This window comes from Nerophis ophidion, linkage group LG06 (assembly GCF_033978795.1).
Source record: "Nerophis ophidion isolate RoL-2023_Sa linkage group LG06, RoL_Noph_v1.0, whole genome shotgun sequence".
Lineage (NCBI taxonomy): Eukaryota > Metazoa > Chordata > Actinopteri > Syngnathiformes > Syngnathidae > Nerophis > Nerophis ophidion.
Window position 1 is genome coordinate 410,267 of NC_084616.1, and position 19,509 is coordinate 429,775.

A 19,509-nucleotide genomic window follows, 5' to 3' on the forward strand; every position below is an offset into this window, starting at 1 on the left:
ACTTCCATCATGTATACATTACATGTTATTATGAATGTTACTAGATACTACATATATACTTATATCATGTTTGTATTACATGTTATTATGAATGTTACTAGATACTACATATGTACTTAAATCATGTATATATTACATGTTATTATGAATCTTACTAGATGACATATATACTTCCATCATGTTATTATGAATGTTACTAGATACTACACATATACTTACAGCATGTATATAAAACCTCAATGAAGGTGTTTTTTTAAGGGCTTTGGAGGCAGAATTGCACGGCTCCCTTAGGAGCTTCATTGCAAGCTGACTTTTGATCGCATTTATTTACTTTTTTAAATGCAAAAAATGAAATAAAAAAAGAACATCCGTCGTCATGTGTTTCATAATGATCATAAACAACAGGCAAAAATCCAGAAAAGTGCAGTTCCTCTTTAGGTCAGGCTGATAAGTAAATAATAAAAAAAAAAAGTACTAAATTAAATACCCTGCATAAGAAATACGCAAGGCAAGGATGGTTGGACAAGTATGTCGTGCTAAAAATACATTTCTCGATCAAATTTAAGTGCAAATGAAAATAGAGCTGTAGAACTTTAGTCATATTTTTTGCGCTGAGGCAACTTTTCTCTGACATTAGCTTCAGACTTCAGACAAGTCAGTACATGCGCACCACGGCTGGGGAAAGTTGGTGTTTTTGCTGACCCCCTGAGGGCGAGGCAAGTGGATAAAGTACACAATAGTGCTCCCACACACACACACACACACCCTATCTATTAGCACTCAAGCTAAACCACGCTCTATTAAAAGCACTTTAAAAGAATAAATTCCAGGACCATGCGCGTCACAAACAGTCCCCTGGCACCTGGCACAACTGCTGTAGTCTACTTTCATTCGGGACTTGTCCCCTCACTAAGCAGTCAGGACACGTACCCTGACCCAAAGCAACATGGCAGCGCCAAAGGCAAGTGTTTTTGCTTTCGTCCTCAACACCAACAGCTCATTCCAAGTGATGACAACCAGGAGCAACACAAGAAAATGAAAGCAAAACTTACATGATTTGAGGTCTGGAGCTCGGCCAGGTGCCGTCAGCATTCCTCGTCTCCATGATCACCGTCTGAAATGCACACGCACACACAGTCTCATCACAGGTGCACTTTAAACACGAAATGGGCTAATTAGACCCTTTTTTAACCCGCCATTGGCAGGTGGCTACATACTGTATTATTTACATTACATTTTGGAAAATAAAGTCATAATATACACATTTTATTTGATCTTCTTACAAGAATAAGTCATTGGTGATAACCAGAGGTGGGTAGTAACGCGCGAGAAAAAACGCTACTTTTACTCCGCTCCATTTAGCTGCAATCAGGTCGCTACTCGCTACTTTTTTTTTTTAATCGATCTCTTAATGCACGCTTTGTTTGTTTTGATTTTGTCAGACACACATTCAAAGTAGGAACTACGCTAGCTTGCGTTTCACCAATCAAATGCAGTCACTGGTGACGTTGGACCAATCAAACAGAGCCAGGTGGTCACGTGACCGTCACACGTAGAACCCGACATGTTGAAAAACTTATTGGGGTGTTAGCATTTAGTGGTCAACTGTACGGAATATGTACTGCACTGTGCAATATACTAATAAAAGTTTCAATCAATCAACCAAAAGTGTAAAGGAAAAAAGACACTTTTTATTTCAACCGTACTTCCGTCAAAAGCCTAAAGACTGATCGCACAGTTCCTGTCTACACAATAAAAGCGCCGCTCCATCACGCATGCGCTAACAAAATAAGAGTCTCCGAAAGCCAGCGCAAACAAGCTACGGAGTTTGCCGCCAACGTATTTCTTGTAAAGTGTATAAAAAAAGAATATGGAAGCTGGACAAATAAGATGCCAAAAACCAACGACGTTCATGATGTATTAGACAGGAAGGAGGAACCTTTTTTTCTCCTCCATTTGAAAACGTGGACGTTATCAGCACTATACTGTCTGATTCCAATCAATGCAAGTCATCAGAATCAGGTAATACACCAACTTATATTCTTGTCTTCATTAAAGATAGGAATCTATATGTTAAACATGCATGTATATTCATTAAAACACCTTTAACGTGAACAAAAACCGCAAAATAAATATAAATTATATACTGTATATATAAAGGTATGTATGTATATACTGTATATATATATATACACTTGGTCATTTATTAGGTAATTGATAAATGTTGAAAAACTCATTGGGGTGTTACCATTTAGTGGTCAAATGTACGGAATATGTACTGTACTGTGCAATCTACTAATAAAAGTTTCAATCAATCAACCAATCAATCAAAAGTGTAAAGGAAAAAAGACACTTTTTATTTCAACCGTACTTCCGTCAAAAGCCTAAAGACTGATCGCACAGTTCCTGTCTTCACAATAAAAGCGCCGCTCCATCGCGCCTGCGCTAACAAAATAAGAGTCTCCGAAAGCCAGCGCAAACAAGCTAGCAAGCTACGGAGTTTGCCGCCAATGTATTTCTTGTAAAGTGTATAAAAACGAATATGGGAGCCAAAAACCAACGACTTTCATGATGTATTAGACAGAAAAGAGGAACTTTTTTTCTCCTCCATTTGAAAACCGGGACGTTATCAGCACTATACTGTCTGATTCCAATCAATGCAAGTCATCAGAATCAGGTAATACACCAACTTATATTCTTGTCTTCATTAAAGATAGGAATCTATATGTTAAACATGCATGTATATTCATTAAAATACCTTTAACGTGAACAAAAACCGCAAAATAAATATCAATTATATACTGTATATATAAAGGTATGTATGTATATATATATATACACTTGGTCATTTATTAAGTAATTGATAAATGTTGAAAAACTTATTGGGTTTTTACCATTTAGTGGTCAATTGTACGGAATATGTACTGTACTGCAATCTACTAATACAAGTTTCAATCAATCAATCAATGCCTACTGAGCCTATGGTGCTGTTATGTTATTGTGGCTCAATTTGCCTTAATTTTTTATTTATTTTAATGTATTATTATTTAATATATAATATTGTTTTAGTTGCTTAAGAGATATTCCTGGCTCTGAATTTGCTTATTGCTATTTTTATGTTTTTGTGCATTACTTGTTGCCGTAATCAGGTTACTCATCAGTTACTCAGTACTTGAGTAGTTTTTTTCACAACATACTTTTTACTTTTACTCAAGTAAATATTTGGGTGACTACTCCTTACTTTTACTTGAGTAATACATCTAAAGTAACTGTACTCTTACTTGAGTACAATTTCTGGCTACTCTACCCACCTCTGCTGATAACCGAATCCCAAGACGATGAAAATAAATACAATGGTGGTCAAAAGTGTACTGTCTTGACTTTCCAATCATTTCTTATTTTCTTGTGATGTGGTGATTGGAGCACATACTTGTTGGTCACGAAAAACAATTATTTTATGAATTTATTATGGCTCTACTGACAATGTGAGCGATCAAAAGTATACATACAGCAATGTTCATATTTGCTTACATGTCCCTTGGCAAGTTTCATCTGACATCACACGGACAAAGAGAAGACCTTTGCTCGCATTTTCAGTAGAGCCATAATACATTCATCAAAGAAGGAATACCCAGAACCCCTTGCAGCACTAACTCTTCCGGGACACTACAATATAGCCCATGAATGTTTTTTTGTGAGCAACAACTATGGTATAGCTCGGTAGCTATGGTATGGCGGTATAGCTCGGTTGGTAGAGTGGCCGTGCCAGCAACTTGAGGGTTGCAGGTTCGATTCCCGCTTCCGCCATCCTAGTCACTGCCGTTGTGTCCTTGGGCAAGACACTTTACCCACCTGCTCCCAGTGCCACCCACACTGGTTTAAATGTAACTTAGATATTGGGTTTCACTATGTAAAGCGCTTTGAGTCACTAGAGAAAAGCGCTATATAAATATAATTCAATTCAATGTGCTCCAATCACTACATCACAAAAAAACAAGAGTTGTAGAAATGAATTGAAAGTCAAGAAAGCCATGACATCATCTTCTTTACAAGTGTACGTACACTTTTGACCAATACTGTATACAAGTCTGCAGTAAAACAAATTCTATTAAGTGCAATATTGTGAAGAAAAAGCCTAAACACGTATGATGGGCAATATATTCATATTTACAAATAATAAATCAAATATGTATATTATATATAGGTTAAAGGGGACGGTGTGGCGCAGTGGGAGGGTGGCCGTGCGCTACCCGAGGGTCCCTGGTTCAAATCCCACCTAGTACCAACCTCGTCACGTCCGTTGTGTCCTGAGCAAGACACTTCACCCTTGCTCCTGATGGGTGCTGGTTGGCGCCTTGCATGGCAGCTCCCTCCATCAGTGTGTGAATGTGTGTGTGAATGGGTGAATGTGGAAGTAGTGTCAAAGCGCTTTGAGTACCTTGAAGGTAGAAAAGCGCTATACAAGTACAACCCATTTATCATTTATTTATTTAAAATAGCCTGTAGAAGAAAAAGAAGGTAACATGAATAAATGATAAAGTAGTACTGACCATCCCTGAGCTGAGGCAGGCGTCCAGCACGCTCATGTGGACGTTCCTGAGGCGTTCACAATTGTTGTCGGAGCTTTTCATCCACAGACGACACTCGGAGGTCTGAGGCAGCGAGAAGGCCTGGCACATGGCCGACTGGATGGACTCTGAAAGAACAACAATGTCATTCTACAGCGTATTCACCGCTAATACTCATACTTTGCCAACCCTCACGATTTTCCCGGACTCGCCAAATTTCAGTGCCTCTCCCGGGGTAAACATTCTCCCGAATTTCTCCCCATTTCTACCCGAACGACAATATCGGGGGTGTGCATTATTAACAACCTGTCGTCACGTCCACTTTTCCGACATAGAAATATCGTGCCAACCCAGTCACATAATACATGCGACTTTTACACACACAAGTGAATGCAACGCATACTTGTTCAACAGCCATACAGGTCACACTGAGGGTGGCCCGTATAAACAACTTTATCAATCTTACAAATAATATGCGTCACACTGTGAACCCACACCAAACAAGAACAACAAACACATTTTGGGAGAACATCTGCACCGTAACACAACATAAACATAAACAACATTTCTTTCTCCTATGTCCCCCCCTCCCTTGTGGAGGGGGTCCGGTCCGATGACCATGGATGAAGTACTGACTGTCCAGAGTCGAGACCCAGGATGGACCGCTCGTCGGGACCCAGGATGGACCGCTCGCCTGTATCGGTTGGGGACATCTCTACGCTGCTGATCCGCTTGAGATGGTTTCCTGTGGACGGGACTCTCACTGCTGTCTTGGAGCCACTATGGATTGAACTTTCACAGTATCATGTTAGACCCGCTCGACATCCATTGCTTTCGGTCCCCTAGAGGGGGGGGGTTGCCCACATCTGAGGTCCTCTCCAAGGTTTCTCATAGTCAGCATTGTCACTGGCGTCCCACTGAATGTGAATTCTCCCTGCCCACTGGGTGTGAGTTTTCCTTGCCCTTTTGTGGGTTCTTCCGAGGATGTTGTAGTCGTAATGATTTGTGCAGTCCTTTGAGACATTTGTGATTTGGGGCTATATAAATAAACATTGATTGATTGATTGATGATAAACATCCATCCATCCATCCATCTTCTTCCGCTTATCCGAGGTCGGGTCGAATGCCGCTGTATAATACCGGCGGGCCAGCTCTAAGTTAATTTGATATTGCTTCAAGGGCCACATTTAATTACAGGGCAGGCCAGAGTTTGACACCCATGTACTAGAGTGTCTCATGTAGGAGTGTTTACATGCATATTTGTACGTGCTATCATAATGCATTTAACGTCATTTGCTAATATGTAATAAAACACATTTATAAATGTCTGTTAGTTTTATTAACTTACAAAGGCACTTGTTTGTATTGTTTCAATGTCACAAGACATCAGTGTGGGGTTATTAAGTCGGTTTAGCTAACTTCTGTTTTGTTTGATCAGCCGTTTTACTGCCCTGTTACAGACACCGTTTAGAAACAAGTACGGTGTGTAAATAAACATCGACAGAATATTGCTGTGTAAATAAGAAATGTCAAAAAGGTATATATCTGCGGCTAGTGAATGGAAAATATTATTTTCTTGCAAAATGTTGCGTGTGCGCTCTGTAGCCTGGAAAATGGTGTATTAAATGCACAGTATATACATATATAGCCTGCATTGTCACGACTACTTACGTATGTTGTCGGTGCGGCTGAACTGCGCCGTGGTGATGTTGTCCATGTTGCTATGGAGACAGAGGAAGAGCTCCACCGGGTACACCTCCACCTTGAGGGTGCTGGGCAGGTCCACCACCTGAAACAAACACACACACACACTGAAAGGGAAGTCACGATCCAAGGAGAAGAAGGCATTTTAAAAATGTTTTTCTTTTCATCAAACAGATCTGTATATTTTCTGTATTAGTGATTATTATTAGTGATTCCCAAAGCCCAAAAAAAGTCTGCGGGCTATTGAGCGTTTTCATTTCGGGCTCCAGCACTCTGGAATGCCCTCCCGGTAAAAGTTTGAGATGCCACCTCAGTAGAAGCATTTAAAACTCATTTGTATACTCTAGCCTTTAAATAGACTCCCTTTTTAGACCAGTTGATCTGCCGCTTGTTTTCTTTTTCTCCTATGTCCCACTCTCCCTTGTGGAGGGGGTCCGGTCCGATCCGGTGGCCATGTACTGCTCGCCTGTGTATCGGCTGGGGACATCTCTGCGCTGCTGATCCGCCTCCGCTTGGGATGGTTTCCTGCTGGCTCCGCTGTAAACGGGACTCTCGTTGCTGTGTTGGATCCGCTTTGGACTGGACTCTCGCGACCGTGTCGGATCCATTATGGATTGATCTTTCACAGTATCATGTTAGACCCGCTCGACATCCATTGCTTTCCTCCTCTCCAAGGTTCTCATAGTCATCATTGTCACCGACGTCCCACTGGGTGTGAGTTTTTCCTTGCCCTTATGTGGGCCTACCGAGGATGTCGTAGTGGTTTGTGCAGCCCTTTGAGACGCTAGTGATTTAGGGCTATATAAGTAAACATTGATTGATTGATTGATTGATAAAGTTCTGAATAAGAAACAAAACGTTCATTAGGGGTAGAAAAATGTTAAATCATGCAATGTTATTTCAATTATTTTTCGGATTATATAATATATTGATTGTTAATGATTTAAAAGTGTCCATTATCATGTTTTGGCACAGGAAGTTGGACCTTTCCCTTTACATTTGAGAATCCCAAAAAACTTTCTGTACAATTGCAATGAATGGAAATTGAACATTTGAATGACATTGTTTATTTATTGACTGGGCTTGTCCAATTATTTTTTACTTTCCATCTATTGCAGGGGTTAAAAAACATACTTTTTCCAGGTGAAGTGAATTGAAGTCAATTATATTTATATAGCGCTTTTCTCAAGTGACTCAAAGCGCTTTACATAGTGAAACCCAATATCTAGGTTACATTTAAAGCAGTGTGGGTGGCACTGGGAGCAGGTGGGTAAAGCGCCTTGCCCAAGGACACAACGGCAGTGACTAGCATGGCACAAGCGGGAATCGAACCTGCGACCCTCAAGTTGCTGGCACGGCCGCTCTACCGACCGAGCTATGCCGCCCCAGGTAGGTCAATTCAAGTTGACATTTTACTAAACAACACTTTCAATTGTTAAATTATTCTTTGATTACTTGTAAACACCAAACGTACACGCACTCACTCACTCATTCACTCACTCATTCACTCACTCCGTGCAGGAAGCGTTATTGCTTCTCTTCTGTTTACTACCATCTGACCACAGAACTTTCCTCCGCTTTTGTCCATGTGATGTCAGATGAAACACAAATGTAGCGGTTACAGCGATATGTTTGGAGGAGAAAAGGTGAGGCCTTTAAACCCAGGAACACCATTCCTACCGTCAAGCATGGTGGTGGTAGTATTATGCTGTGGGCCTGTTTTGCTGCCAATGGAACGGCTGCTTTAAATGGGACAATGAAAAAGGAGGATCAGCTCCAAATTCTTCAGGACAAGTTAAAATCATCAGCCTGGAGGTTGGGTCTTGGGTCTAGTCCCTTATTGCAGTGAAACTTGCCGGGGACCTGACACATAGTTGTGGAGGGGCCCGGGGACCTGACACATAGTTGTGTATGGGCCCGGGGACCTGGCACATAGTTGTGGAGGGGCCCGGGGACCTGGCACATAGTTGTGGAGGGGCCCGGGGACCTGACACATAAATGTGGAGGGGCCCGGGGACCTGACACATAGTTGCGGAGGGGCCCGGGGACCTGGCAAATAGTTGCGGAGGGGCCCGGGGACCTGGCACATAGTTGCGGAGGGGCCCGGGGACCTGACACATAGTTGTGGAGGGGCCCGGGGACCTGAAACGTAGTTGCGGAGGGGCCCGGGGACCTGAAACGTAGTTGTGGAGGGGCCCGGGGACCTGGCACATAGTTGCGGAGGGGCCCGGGGACCTGGCACATAGTTGTGGAGGGGCCTGGGGACCTGACAAATAGTTGCGGAGGGGTCCGGGGACCTGACACATAGTTGTGGGGGGGCCCGGGGACCTGACACGTAGTTGTGGAGGGGCCCGGGGACCTGAAACGTAGTTGTGGAGGGGCCCGGGGACCTGGCACATAGTTGTGGAGGGGCCCGGGGACCTGACACATAGTTGCGGAGGGGCCCGGGGACCTGACACATAGTTGTGGAGGGGCCCGGGGACCTGACACATAGTTGCGGAGGGGCCCGGGGACCTGACACATAGTTGCGGAGGGGCCCGGGGACCTGACACATAGTTGCGGAGGGGCCCGGGGACCTGACACATAGTTGTGGAATGGCCCGGGGACCTGACACATAGTTGTGGAGGGGCCCGGGGACCTGACACATAGTTGTGGAGGGGGCCCGGGGACCTGACACATAGTTGTGTAGGGGCCCGGGGACCTGACACATAGTTGTGGAGGGGCCCGGGGACCTGGCACATAGTTGCGGAGGGGCCCGGGGACCTGACACATAGTTGCGGAGGGGGCCGGGGACCTGACACATAGTTGCGGAGGGGGGCCGGGGACCTGACACATAGTTGTGGAGGGGCCCGGGGACCTGACACATAGTTGTGGAGGGGCCCGGGGACCTGACACATGGTTGCGGAGGGGCCCGGGGGCCTGGCACATAGTTGTGGAGGGGCCCGGGGACCTGACACATAGTTGCGGAGGGGCCCGGGGACCTGACACATAGTTGTGGAGGGGGCCGGGGACCTGGCACATAGTTGTGGAGGGGCCCGGGGACCTGACACATTGTTGCGGAGGGGCCCGGGGACCTGGCACATAGTTGCGGAGGGGCCCGGGGACCTTACACATAGCTGCGGAGGGGCCCGGGGACCTGGCACATGGTTGTGGAGGGGCCCGGGGACCTGGCACATAGTTGTGGAGGCGCCCGGGGACCTGACACATAGTTGCGGAGGGGCCCGGGGACCTGACACATAGTTGCGGAGGGGCCCGGGGACCTGACACAATAACTGATACAAAGCAACACATTAGAATTATTCTAATTGTTTAATTTCCATTGATTTGTGTACTTCCATAACATTCTTCTAGCTTCTCAGGCTTTGATGTTATAAGAAGTATCTACAAACTGAGAACATAATGTCTGCCATTTAGGGGAAAACCAACTTTTCATAGCCTAATTTTATTGAAAATATTGTTTTTAATTTTGCCGAGCCTGTCCATTATTTCTCCAATAACTGTTGAGGTGACATCGAAAAGTAGCAGTTTGATTACATGACCAACAAGGTTTTACGATTATTCTCCCATGTTTCTAACAGTCCCTGAAGGAGATATTGCAAAGTCGCCTTCACCTTGCGCTCCAGCGGCGGCTGCTCCTTCACCATGCCATACCAGGCCAGGAGTTTGTGCCAGACCTGGGCCGGCACCAGGACAAAGTCCTCGTTCTCCACAAGACGCTCCTTTAGGTGGTAGGAGTCCAGATCTGCGCAGGAGAGATGTGGTTCAGGCTTGGGAGCCGAATAGTTGTGAGGCTTATTGACCGTGGACACAAAGATGATGTTTCTGCTGGGATCTACAACTTGTGTCCTGACTAGATGATCCATTTGATGACATTGATTTAGTCATTGTAGACTAAATCAAACATACTTAAGGTTGTTAGACCTTGGCGTGAAGACTGTGGCCCCCAGAACAATTACATGAAATGTATATAAATGTACTGACCCTCGAACAGCTGGGTGTTGTTGATCTGACCGGGACACAATGAGGAGTTCTGGTCGCCGCTCTCCACAAACTCCTTCCACTGCTCGTACCAGCGATGCTCCACCACATACCTAAAACATAGACCATGGAACTTCACGGGAAACTTTACATTTGACAAGAAAACCTTCCAATTTGATGAGACGTACAATTTAAAACTGACTTTCTACATTTCAAACACTTCATTGTGGTCTTCGTGACAAATGCTCTGGTCCAAATGTGCATGGACGTCGTTAGAGGCATAATGGTTTTGGAGATACTGACGTGGTCTATCCATCTATCTTACACTTATCCGAGGTCGGGTCACGGGGGCAGCAGCCGAAGCAGGGAAGCCCAGACTTCCCTCTCCCCAGCCACTTGGTCCAGCTCTTCCCGGGGAATCCCGAGGCGTTCCCAGGCCAACCGGGAGACATAGTCTTCCCAACGTGTCCTGGGTCTTCCCCGTGGCCTCCTACCGGTCTGACGTGCCCTAAACACCTAAGTTCTGACACCGATCAAACAGGGAGTGGACTAAGTTCTGATACTGATCATACAGGGACTGGACTAAGTTCTGACACTGATCATACAGGGAGTGGACTAAGTTCTGACACAGATCATACAGGGACTGGACTAAGTTCTGACACTGATCATACAGGGAGTGGACTAACTTCTGACACTGATCATACAGGGAGTGGACTAAGTTCTGACACTGATCATACAGGGAGTGGACTAAGTTCTGACACTGATCATACAGGGAGTGGACTAAGTTCTGACACTGATCATACAGGGAGTGGACTAAGTTCTGACACTGATCATACAGGGAGTGGACTAAGTTCTGATACTGATCATACAGGGAGTGGACTAAGTTCTGATACTGATCATACAGGGTGTGGCCCAAGTTCTGACACTGATCATACAGGGAGTGGACTAAGTTTTGACACCGATCATACAGGGAGTGGCCCAAGTTCTGACACTGATCATACAGGGAGTGGACTAAGTCCTGACACCGATCATACAGGGAGTGGACTAAGTTCTGATACTGATCATACAGGGAGTGGACTAAGTTCCTACACTGATCATATAGGGAGTGGACTAAGTTCTGACACTGATCATACAGGGAGTGGACCAAGTTCTGACACTGATCATACAGGGAGTGGGTCAAGTTCTGACACTGATCATACAGGGAGTGGACCAAGTTCTGACACTGATCATACAGGGAGTGGCCCAAGTTCTGACACTGATCATACAGTGAGTGGACTAAGTTCTGACACTGATCATACAGGGAGTGGACTAAGTTCTGACACCGATCATACAGGGAGTGGACTAAGTTCTGATACTGATCATACAGAGAGTGGACTAAGTTCTGACACTGGTCATACAGTGAGTGGACTAAGTTCTGACACCGATCATACAGGGAGTGGACTAAGTTCTGACACTGATCATACAGGGAGTGGACTAAGTTCTGACACTGATCATACAGGGTGTGGACTAAGTTCTGACACTGATCATACAGGGAGTGGACTAACTTCTGACACTGATCATACAGGGAGTGGACCAAGTTCTGATACTGATCATACAGGGAGTGGACTAAGTTCTGACACCGATCATACAGGGAGTGGACTAAGTTCTGACACCGATCATACAGGGAGTGGACTAAGTTCTGACACCGATCATACAGGGAGTGGACTAAGTTCTGACACCGATCATACAGGGAGTGGACTAAGTTCTGACACCGATCATACAGGGAGTGGACTAAGTTCTGACACTGATCATACAGGGAGTGGACTAAGTTCTGATACTGATCGTACAGGGAGAGGACTAAGTTCTGATACTGATCATGCAGGGAGTGGACTAAGTTCTGACACTGATCATACAGTGAGTGGACTAAGTTCTGATACTGATCATACAGGCAGTGGACTAAGTTCTGACACTGATCATACAGTGAGTGGACTAAGTTTTGACACCGATCATACAGGGAGTGGACTAAGTTCTGACACTGATCATACAGGCAGTGGACTAAGTTCCTACACTGATCATACAGGGAGTGGACTAAGTTCTGACACTGATCATACAGGGAGTGGACTAAGTTCTGACACTGATCATACAGGGTGTTGACCGCCACAATCAGACAGTCCCATACCCTATAGTCTCTGAGCACCTGTGACGTGGTATCAAACAAAAACCTGGTGTGTGGTTCTTTTCTGACACTTCAACGTTGTGGGCGGGTCTGAGCATAAACTACGGCCAGGTGGGGACGTGGAACGCCGTCAGCAGGAAGTGGAGTGCGTTCGCAGTCGATGAGAGGAATGGTTGTTTTCGGACATTTCACCAAAAACTGTCCTGAACTTTTTGAGTTATGTTGCTAACAGACAAACAAACCCTGGCAAGAGACATTAGCTCTTTGGCGCAGGTAAGAAAGTCAGCGTTCTGCATAGCAAAGCGCACCCAATGTGGTTTCCAACGTTTCCGTTTTTATGGAGGTATTCACTATATTAAAAGTTAAATGGTTGGTTACCTTTTTTCTTAGAAAGGGCATATTCCAGAATATGTACATGTCCATTGTGGAGGACACTGTAAGTAAAAGTTGAAAGACACTTAAGTGAACATTATAAGTGTATGTTTGTATGTATACTTCAATGAAGCACTGGATGTACCTGCACACTTATTGCCACTTCAAAATAAACATTGATTACTACAGTCAAGCTTTGAGTGGGTTTAACATTCCTGCCTCTTCAGTGTGGTGGCATTCAAAGTGGAATAAAATGTAAATATGGCTTATTGTGGCATTAGAAGTGGAATAACATGAATATGTGGAGCACGGTGGCATTCAAAGTGGAATCACATGAATACATGAATTATATCGGCATTAGAAGTGAAAGGACTGGAAATATTGATCATGGTGGCAATAGAAGTAGCATAAACTGGAAATATTGATTATGGTGGCATTAAAAGTGGATTACATGGACCATATAGGCATAACAAGTGGAATAACGTGTACTTTTGGAGCATTGTGGCATTAGAAGTAGAATAATATTGACCACACATGAATATATGAAGAATGGTGGTGTTGGAAGTAGAATAGCATGTAGATATGGATCATGATAGCATTAAATGTGGAGTAACATGAATCCATGGAGAATGGTGGCATTAGAAGTGGAATTACATGTAAAAATATGGGGCATGGTAACATTAAAAGTGGCATAACATGTAAATATGGATCATGGTAGCATTACAAGTAGAATAACATGAATATATGGAGAACGGTGGCATTAGAAGTGGAATTAAATGCAAATATGGATCATGGTAACATTAGAAGTCGAATAACATGACTGTATATAGAACGGAGGCGTTAGGAGTGGAATAACATGTAAATATGGATCATTTTGGCATTACAAATGGAATAACATTGATATATGAAAAACAGTGGTGTTAGAAGTGGAATTACATGTACATGTGGATCGTGGTAGAATTACAAGTGGAATAACATGACTGTACGGAGAATGAGGGCATTAGAAGTGGAATTACATGTAAAAATATGGGGCATGGTAACATTAAAAGTGGCATAACATGTAAATGTAAATATGGATCATGGTAGCATTACAAGTAGAATAAGATGAATATATGGAGAACGGTGGCGTTAGAAGTGGAATTAAATGCAAATATGGATCATGGTACCATTACAAGTCGAATAACATGACTGTATAGAGAACGGAGGCGTTAGGAGTGGAATAACATGTAAATATGGATCATTTTGGCATTACAAATGGAATAACATTGATATATGAAAAACAGTGGTGTTAGAAGTGGAATTACATGTAAATGTGGATCGTGGTAGAATTACAAGTGGAATAACATGACTGTACGGAGAATGAGGGCATTAGAAGTGGAATTACATGTAAAAATATGGGGCATGGTAACATTAAAAGTGGCATAACATGTAAATATGGATCATGGTAGCATTACAAGTAGAATAACATGAATATATGGAGAACGGTGGCGTTAGAAGTGGAATTAAAAGCAAATATGGATCATGGTAACATTAGAAGTCGAATAACATGACTGTATAGAGAACGGAGGCGTTAGGAGTGGAATAACATGTAAATATGGATCATTTTGGCATTACAAATGGAATAACATTGATACATGAAAAACAGTGGTGTTACAAGTGGAATTACATGTAAATGTGGATTGTGGTAGAATTACAAGTGGAATAACATGACTGTACGGAGAATGAGGGCATTAGAAGTGGAATTACATGTAAAAATATGGGGCATGGTAACATTAAAAGTGGCATAACATGTAAATATGGATCATGGTAGCATTACAAGTAGAATAACATGAATATATGGAGAACGGTGGCATTAGAAGTGGAATTAAATGCAAATATGGATCATGGTAACATTAGAAGTCGAATAACATGACTGTATATAGAACGGAGGCGTTAGGAGTGGAATAACATGTAAATATGGATCATTTTGCCATTACAAATGGAATAACATTGATATATGAAAAACAGTGGCGTTAGAAGTGGAATTACATGTACATGTGGATCGTGGTAGAATTACAAGTGGAATAACATGACTGTACGGAGAATGAGGGCATTAGAAGTGGAATTACATGTAAAAATATGGGGCATGGTAACATTAAAAGTGGCATAACATGTAAATGTAAATATGGATCATGGTAGCATTACAAGTAGAATAACATGAATATATGGAGAACGGTGGCGTTAGAAGTGGAATTAAATGCAAATATGGATCATGGTAACATTACAAGTCGAATAACATGACTGTATAGAGAACGGAGGCGTTAGGAGTGGAATAACATGTAAATATGGATCATTTTGGCATTACAAATGGAATAACGTTGATATATAAAAAACAGTGGTGTTAGAAGTGGAATTACATGTACATGTGGATCGTGGTAGAATTACAAGTGGAATAACATGACTGTACGGAGAATGAGGGCATTAGAAGTGGAATTACATGTAGAAATATGAGGCATGGTAACATTAAAAGTGGCATAACATGTAAATATGGATCATGGTAGCATTACAAGTAGAATAACATGAATATATGGAGAACGGTGGCGTTAGAAGTGGAATTAAATGCAAATATGGATCATGGTAACATTACAAGTCGAATAACATGACTGTATAGAGAACGGAGGCGTTAGGAGTGGAATAACATGTAAATATGGATCATTTTGGCATTACAAATGGAATAACGTTGATATATAAAAAACAGTGGTGTTAGAAGTGGAATTACATGTACATGTGGATCGTGGTAGAATTACAAGTGGAATAACATGACTGTACGGAGAATGAGGGCATTAGAAGTGGAATTACATGTAGAAATATGAGGCATGGTAACATTAAAAGTGGCATAACATGTAAATATGGATCATGGTAGCATTACAAGTAGAATAACATGAACATATGGAGAACGGTGGCGTTAGAAGTGGAATTAAATGCAAATATGGATCATGGTAACATTACAAGTCGAATAACATGACTGTATAGAGAACGGAGGCGTTAGGAGTGGAATAACATGTAAATATGGATCATTTTGGCATTACAAATGGAATAACATTGATATATGAAAAACAGTGGTGTTAGAAGTGGAATTACATGTAAATGTGGATCGTGGTAGAATTACAAGTGGAATAACATGACTGTACGGAGAATGAGGGCATTAGAAGTGGAATTACATGTAAAAATATGGGGCATGGTAACATTAAAAGTGGCATAACATGTAAATATGGATCATGGTAGCATTACAAGTAGAATAACATGAATATATGGAGAACGGTGGCGTTAGAAGTGGAATTAAAAGCAAATATGGATCATGGTAACATTACAAGTCGAATAACATGACTGTATAGAGAACGGAGGCGTTAGGAGTGGAATAACATGTAAATATGGATCATTTTGGCATTACAAATGGAATAACATTGATTTATGAAAAACAGTGGTGTTAGAAGTGGATTTACATGTAAATATGGATCGTGGTAGAATTACAAGTGGAATAACATGACTGTACGGAGAATGGAGGTGCTAGAGGTGGAATAACATGGAAGTATGGATCATGGTAGCATTACAAGTGGAATAACATGACTGTAGGGAGAATGGAGGTGGTAAAGGTGGAATAACATGTAAGTATGGATCATGGTAGCATTAGAAGTGGAATAACATGACTGTAGGGAGAATGGAGGTGCTAGAGGTGGAATAACATGTAAGTATGGATCATTGTAGCATTAGAAGTGGAATAACATGACTGTAGGGAGAATGGAGGTGCTAGAGGTGGAATAACATGGAAGTATGGATCATGGTAACATTACAAGTCGAATAACATGACTGTATATAGAACGGAGGCGTTAGGAGTGGAATAACATGTAAATATGGATCATTTTAGCATTACAAGTGGAATAACATTGATATATGAAGAACAGTGGCGTTAGAAGTGGAAATACATGTAAATGTGGATCGTGGTAGCATTACAAGTGGAATAACATGACTGTACGGAGAATGGAGGTGCTAGAGGTGGAATAACATGGAAGTATGGATCATGGTAGCATTACATGTGGAATAACAAGACTGTAGGGAGAATGGAGGTGCTAGAGGTGGAATAACATGTAAGTATGGATCATGGTAGCATTAGAAGTGGAATAACATGACTAGGGAGAATGGAGGTGCTAGAGGTGGAGTAACATGGAAGTATGGATCATTGTAGAAGTATGGATCATTGTAGCATTAGAAGTGGAATAACATGACTGTAGGGAGAATGGAAGCGTTAGAGCTAGGACTCGGTGGCAGTAAAAGGGGAATAGAACTTGGTGGCAGTAAAAGGGGAATAGGAGCGCGGGTGTCAGTAAATGGGGAATAGGACTTGGTGGCTGTAAAAGGGGAATAGGAGTGCGGGTGTCGGTAAAAGGGGAATAGGACTTGGTGTCGGTAAAAGGGGAATAGGAGTGCGGGTGTCGGTAAAAGGGGAATAGGAGCGCGGGTGTCAGTAAAAGGGGAATAGGACTTGGTGGCAGTAAAAAGGGAATAGGAGTGCGGGTGTCGGTAAAAGGGGAATAAGACTTGGTGTCGGTAAAAGGGGAATAGGAGTGCGAGTGTCGGTTAAAGGAGTGCGGGTGTCGGTAAAAGGGGAATAGGACTTGGTGTCGGTAAAAGGGGAATAGGACTTGTTGGCAGTAAAAGGGGAATAGGAGTGCTGGTGTCGGTAAAAGGGGAATAGGACTTGGTGTCGGTAAAAGGGGAATAGGACTTGGTGGCAGTAAAAGGGGAATAGGAGTGCGAGTGTCGGTTAAAGGAGTGCGGGTGTCGGTAAAAGGGGAATAGGACTTGGTGTCGGTAAAAGGGGAATAGGACTTGGTGGCAGTAAAAGGGGAATAGGAGTGCTGGTGTCGGTAAAAGGGGAATAGGACTTGGTGTCGGTAAAAGGGGAATAGGACTTGGTGTCGGTAAAAGGGGAATAGGACTTGGTGGCAGTAAAAGGGGAATAGGAGTGCGGGTGTTGGTAAAAGGGGAACTTAGTGTCGGTAAAAGGGGAATAGGACTTGGTGTCAGTAAAAAGGGAATAGGAGTGCGGGTGTCGGTAAAAAGGGAATAGGACTTAGTGTCAGTAAAAGGGGAATAAGACTTAGTGTCAGTAAATAGGGAATAGGAGTGCGGGTGTCAGTAAAAAGGGAATAGGACTTAGTGTCAGTAAAAGGGGAATAAGACTTAGTGTCAGTAAATAGGGAATAGGAGTGCGGGTGTCAGTAAAAGGGGAATAGGAGTGCTGATGAAATCAAAGTGCTAGCATTAGCAGACATGCTGGAGGTGAGGAGCGAAGAAGCCCGGCGGAAGAAGCGCGTGGAGAAGGCGGCGGGCGGCTGGTCGGTCGGTCGGTCGGTGGGAAGACGTGGACGGCGCGCGGCTTGCTCTCACCAAGTGTCCCCGGCGCGGAGCTGACAATCCCGCAGCAGACACTCGATCTCCCGCCGCTGGGTGTCCAGGCCCGGAGGCTCGGCCACGGAACAGCGGCTGTTGGCCGTCATGTGGGCGCTCAGTGAGGCATGGCAAGCAGCAGACAGACGGCCGGGGGTGAAGACATGGAGGCCAGGAGGACTTGGAGCAGGACTTGGAGCAGGAGGACTTGATGCAGGACTTGCAGGACACCAGGAAGGCAGGACTCGCACTTGTTTGCGGAAACAGGAAGTGAATCGCAGGGGGAGGATGACCACTTCCGGCTTCGCCCTTTCAACTTTCAACCCCCAAAATAAATGTTCGGATTTATTTTTTTTCCACCGCCGAGTTGTTAAAACATGCGCGGTGTGTTGGCTTTACACGTGTTCGAGACGTCGTGGCGAACAAGCGGACAAGTCAAAGGTGACATGTTGATGTTGAAAGACTCTTATTTGTGTGCGTCACGGCGTCGAGGCCGCAGCCGGATGACGTCATGGGTTTCCATGGAAGTATCGCGAGGCTGGCGGAGTTTAACGCACGCACAGGCGGCTGGTATCGCGAGATTAGATTCATGTCAAAAATATACAACTTAAAATAGCAAGAAAGACGTCAATAATGAATCAAGTAAAACATGTTCTGGAACAAAAATCACTTTATACTCTCTACATATTGGACTTATAATGTAGAAACAACTACAAATGTGCGCTTCATTCACTAACTGTGTTAATTATACTAATGCATCATGTTGGACATAGAGAACATACAAACCTTTTATTTATTAAATCACAGTTATTGAAATTCGACGAATTGGTGCATTTGCAAACATGTCATTATGTACAAAGCAAACTATAACCTGCTAGCCAAGAATGTACAACAATTCTTCTCAGCAAAAGAGGAGAATTTAAAACATGTCTGCTCGTCCAACATTTAAAACCTTTAGTATGTGGAATCAAACGATGGAACGGATTAAGCAAAGAAACCAGTGTGAGTCACCTTAAGAGACCGTTGAAGTACAAGTGTTCACAAAGTACACACAACAAGAATTATGATCAACATCTTCAACCCTTTTTTACATTTTTTTAGACAAATGATTTATGTATTTAATATTTGTATACTTACTATGGTATGTTGATTGTTTATGATTTATTTGTCCACTGTTCTGTTACAGCAGGGGTGCCCATTACGTCGATCGCGAGCTACCAGTCGACCGCGGGGGGTGTGTCAGTCCATCTCCAGCCAGGCTTTTAAAAAAAAATAGACCTAAAAATGAGCGATCATCAATCTTCA

At 43.2% G+C, this 19,509-nt stretch overlaps 1 protein-coding gene across 1 annotated transcript in view; it reads right to left on the reverse strand.

Moving 5' to 3' along the window:
- Positions 1 to 18,505, reverse strand: part of LOC133554020 (ubiquitin carboxyl-terminal hydrolase 11-like) — a 67,756-nt gene extending 49,251 nt beyond the window's left edge. The window contains exons 1-6 of the mRNA XM_061902346.1: positions 18,205 to 18,505; positions 10,254 to 10,363; positions 9,884 to 10,014; positions 6,240 to 6,357; positions 4,551 to 4,696; positions 1,053 to 1,114 (exon numbers count right to left, since the gene is read on the reverse strand). Coding sequence (XP_061758330.1) covers positions 1,053 to 1,114; positions 4,551 to 4,696; positions 6,240 to 6,357; positions 9,884 to 10,014; positions 10,254 to 10,363; positions 18,205 to 18,314 — 677 coding nt within the window. The 5' untranslated portion in view covers positions 18,315 to 18,505. The remainder of the gene's footprint in view (positions 1 to 1,052; positions 1,115 to 4,550; positions 4,697 to 6,239; positions 6,358 to 9,883; positions 10,015 to 10,253; positions 10,364 to 18,204) is intronic.
- Positions 18,506 to 19,509: the final 1,004 nt, after the last annotated feature.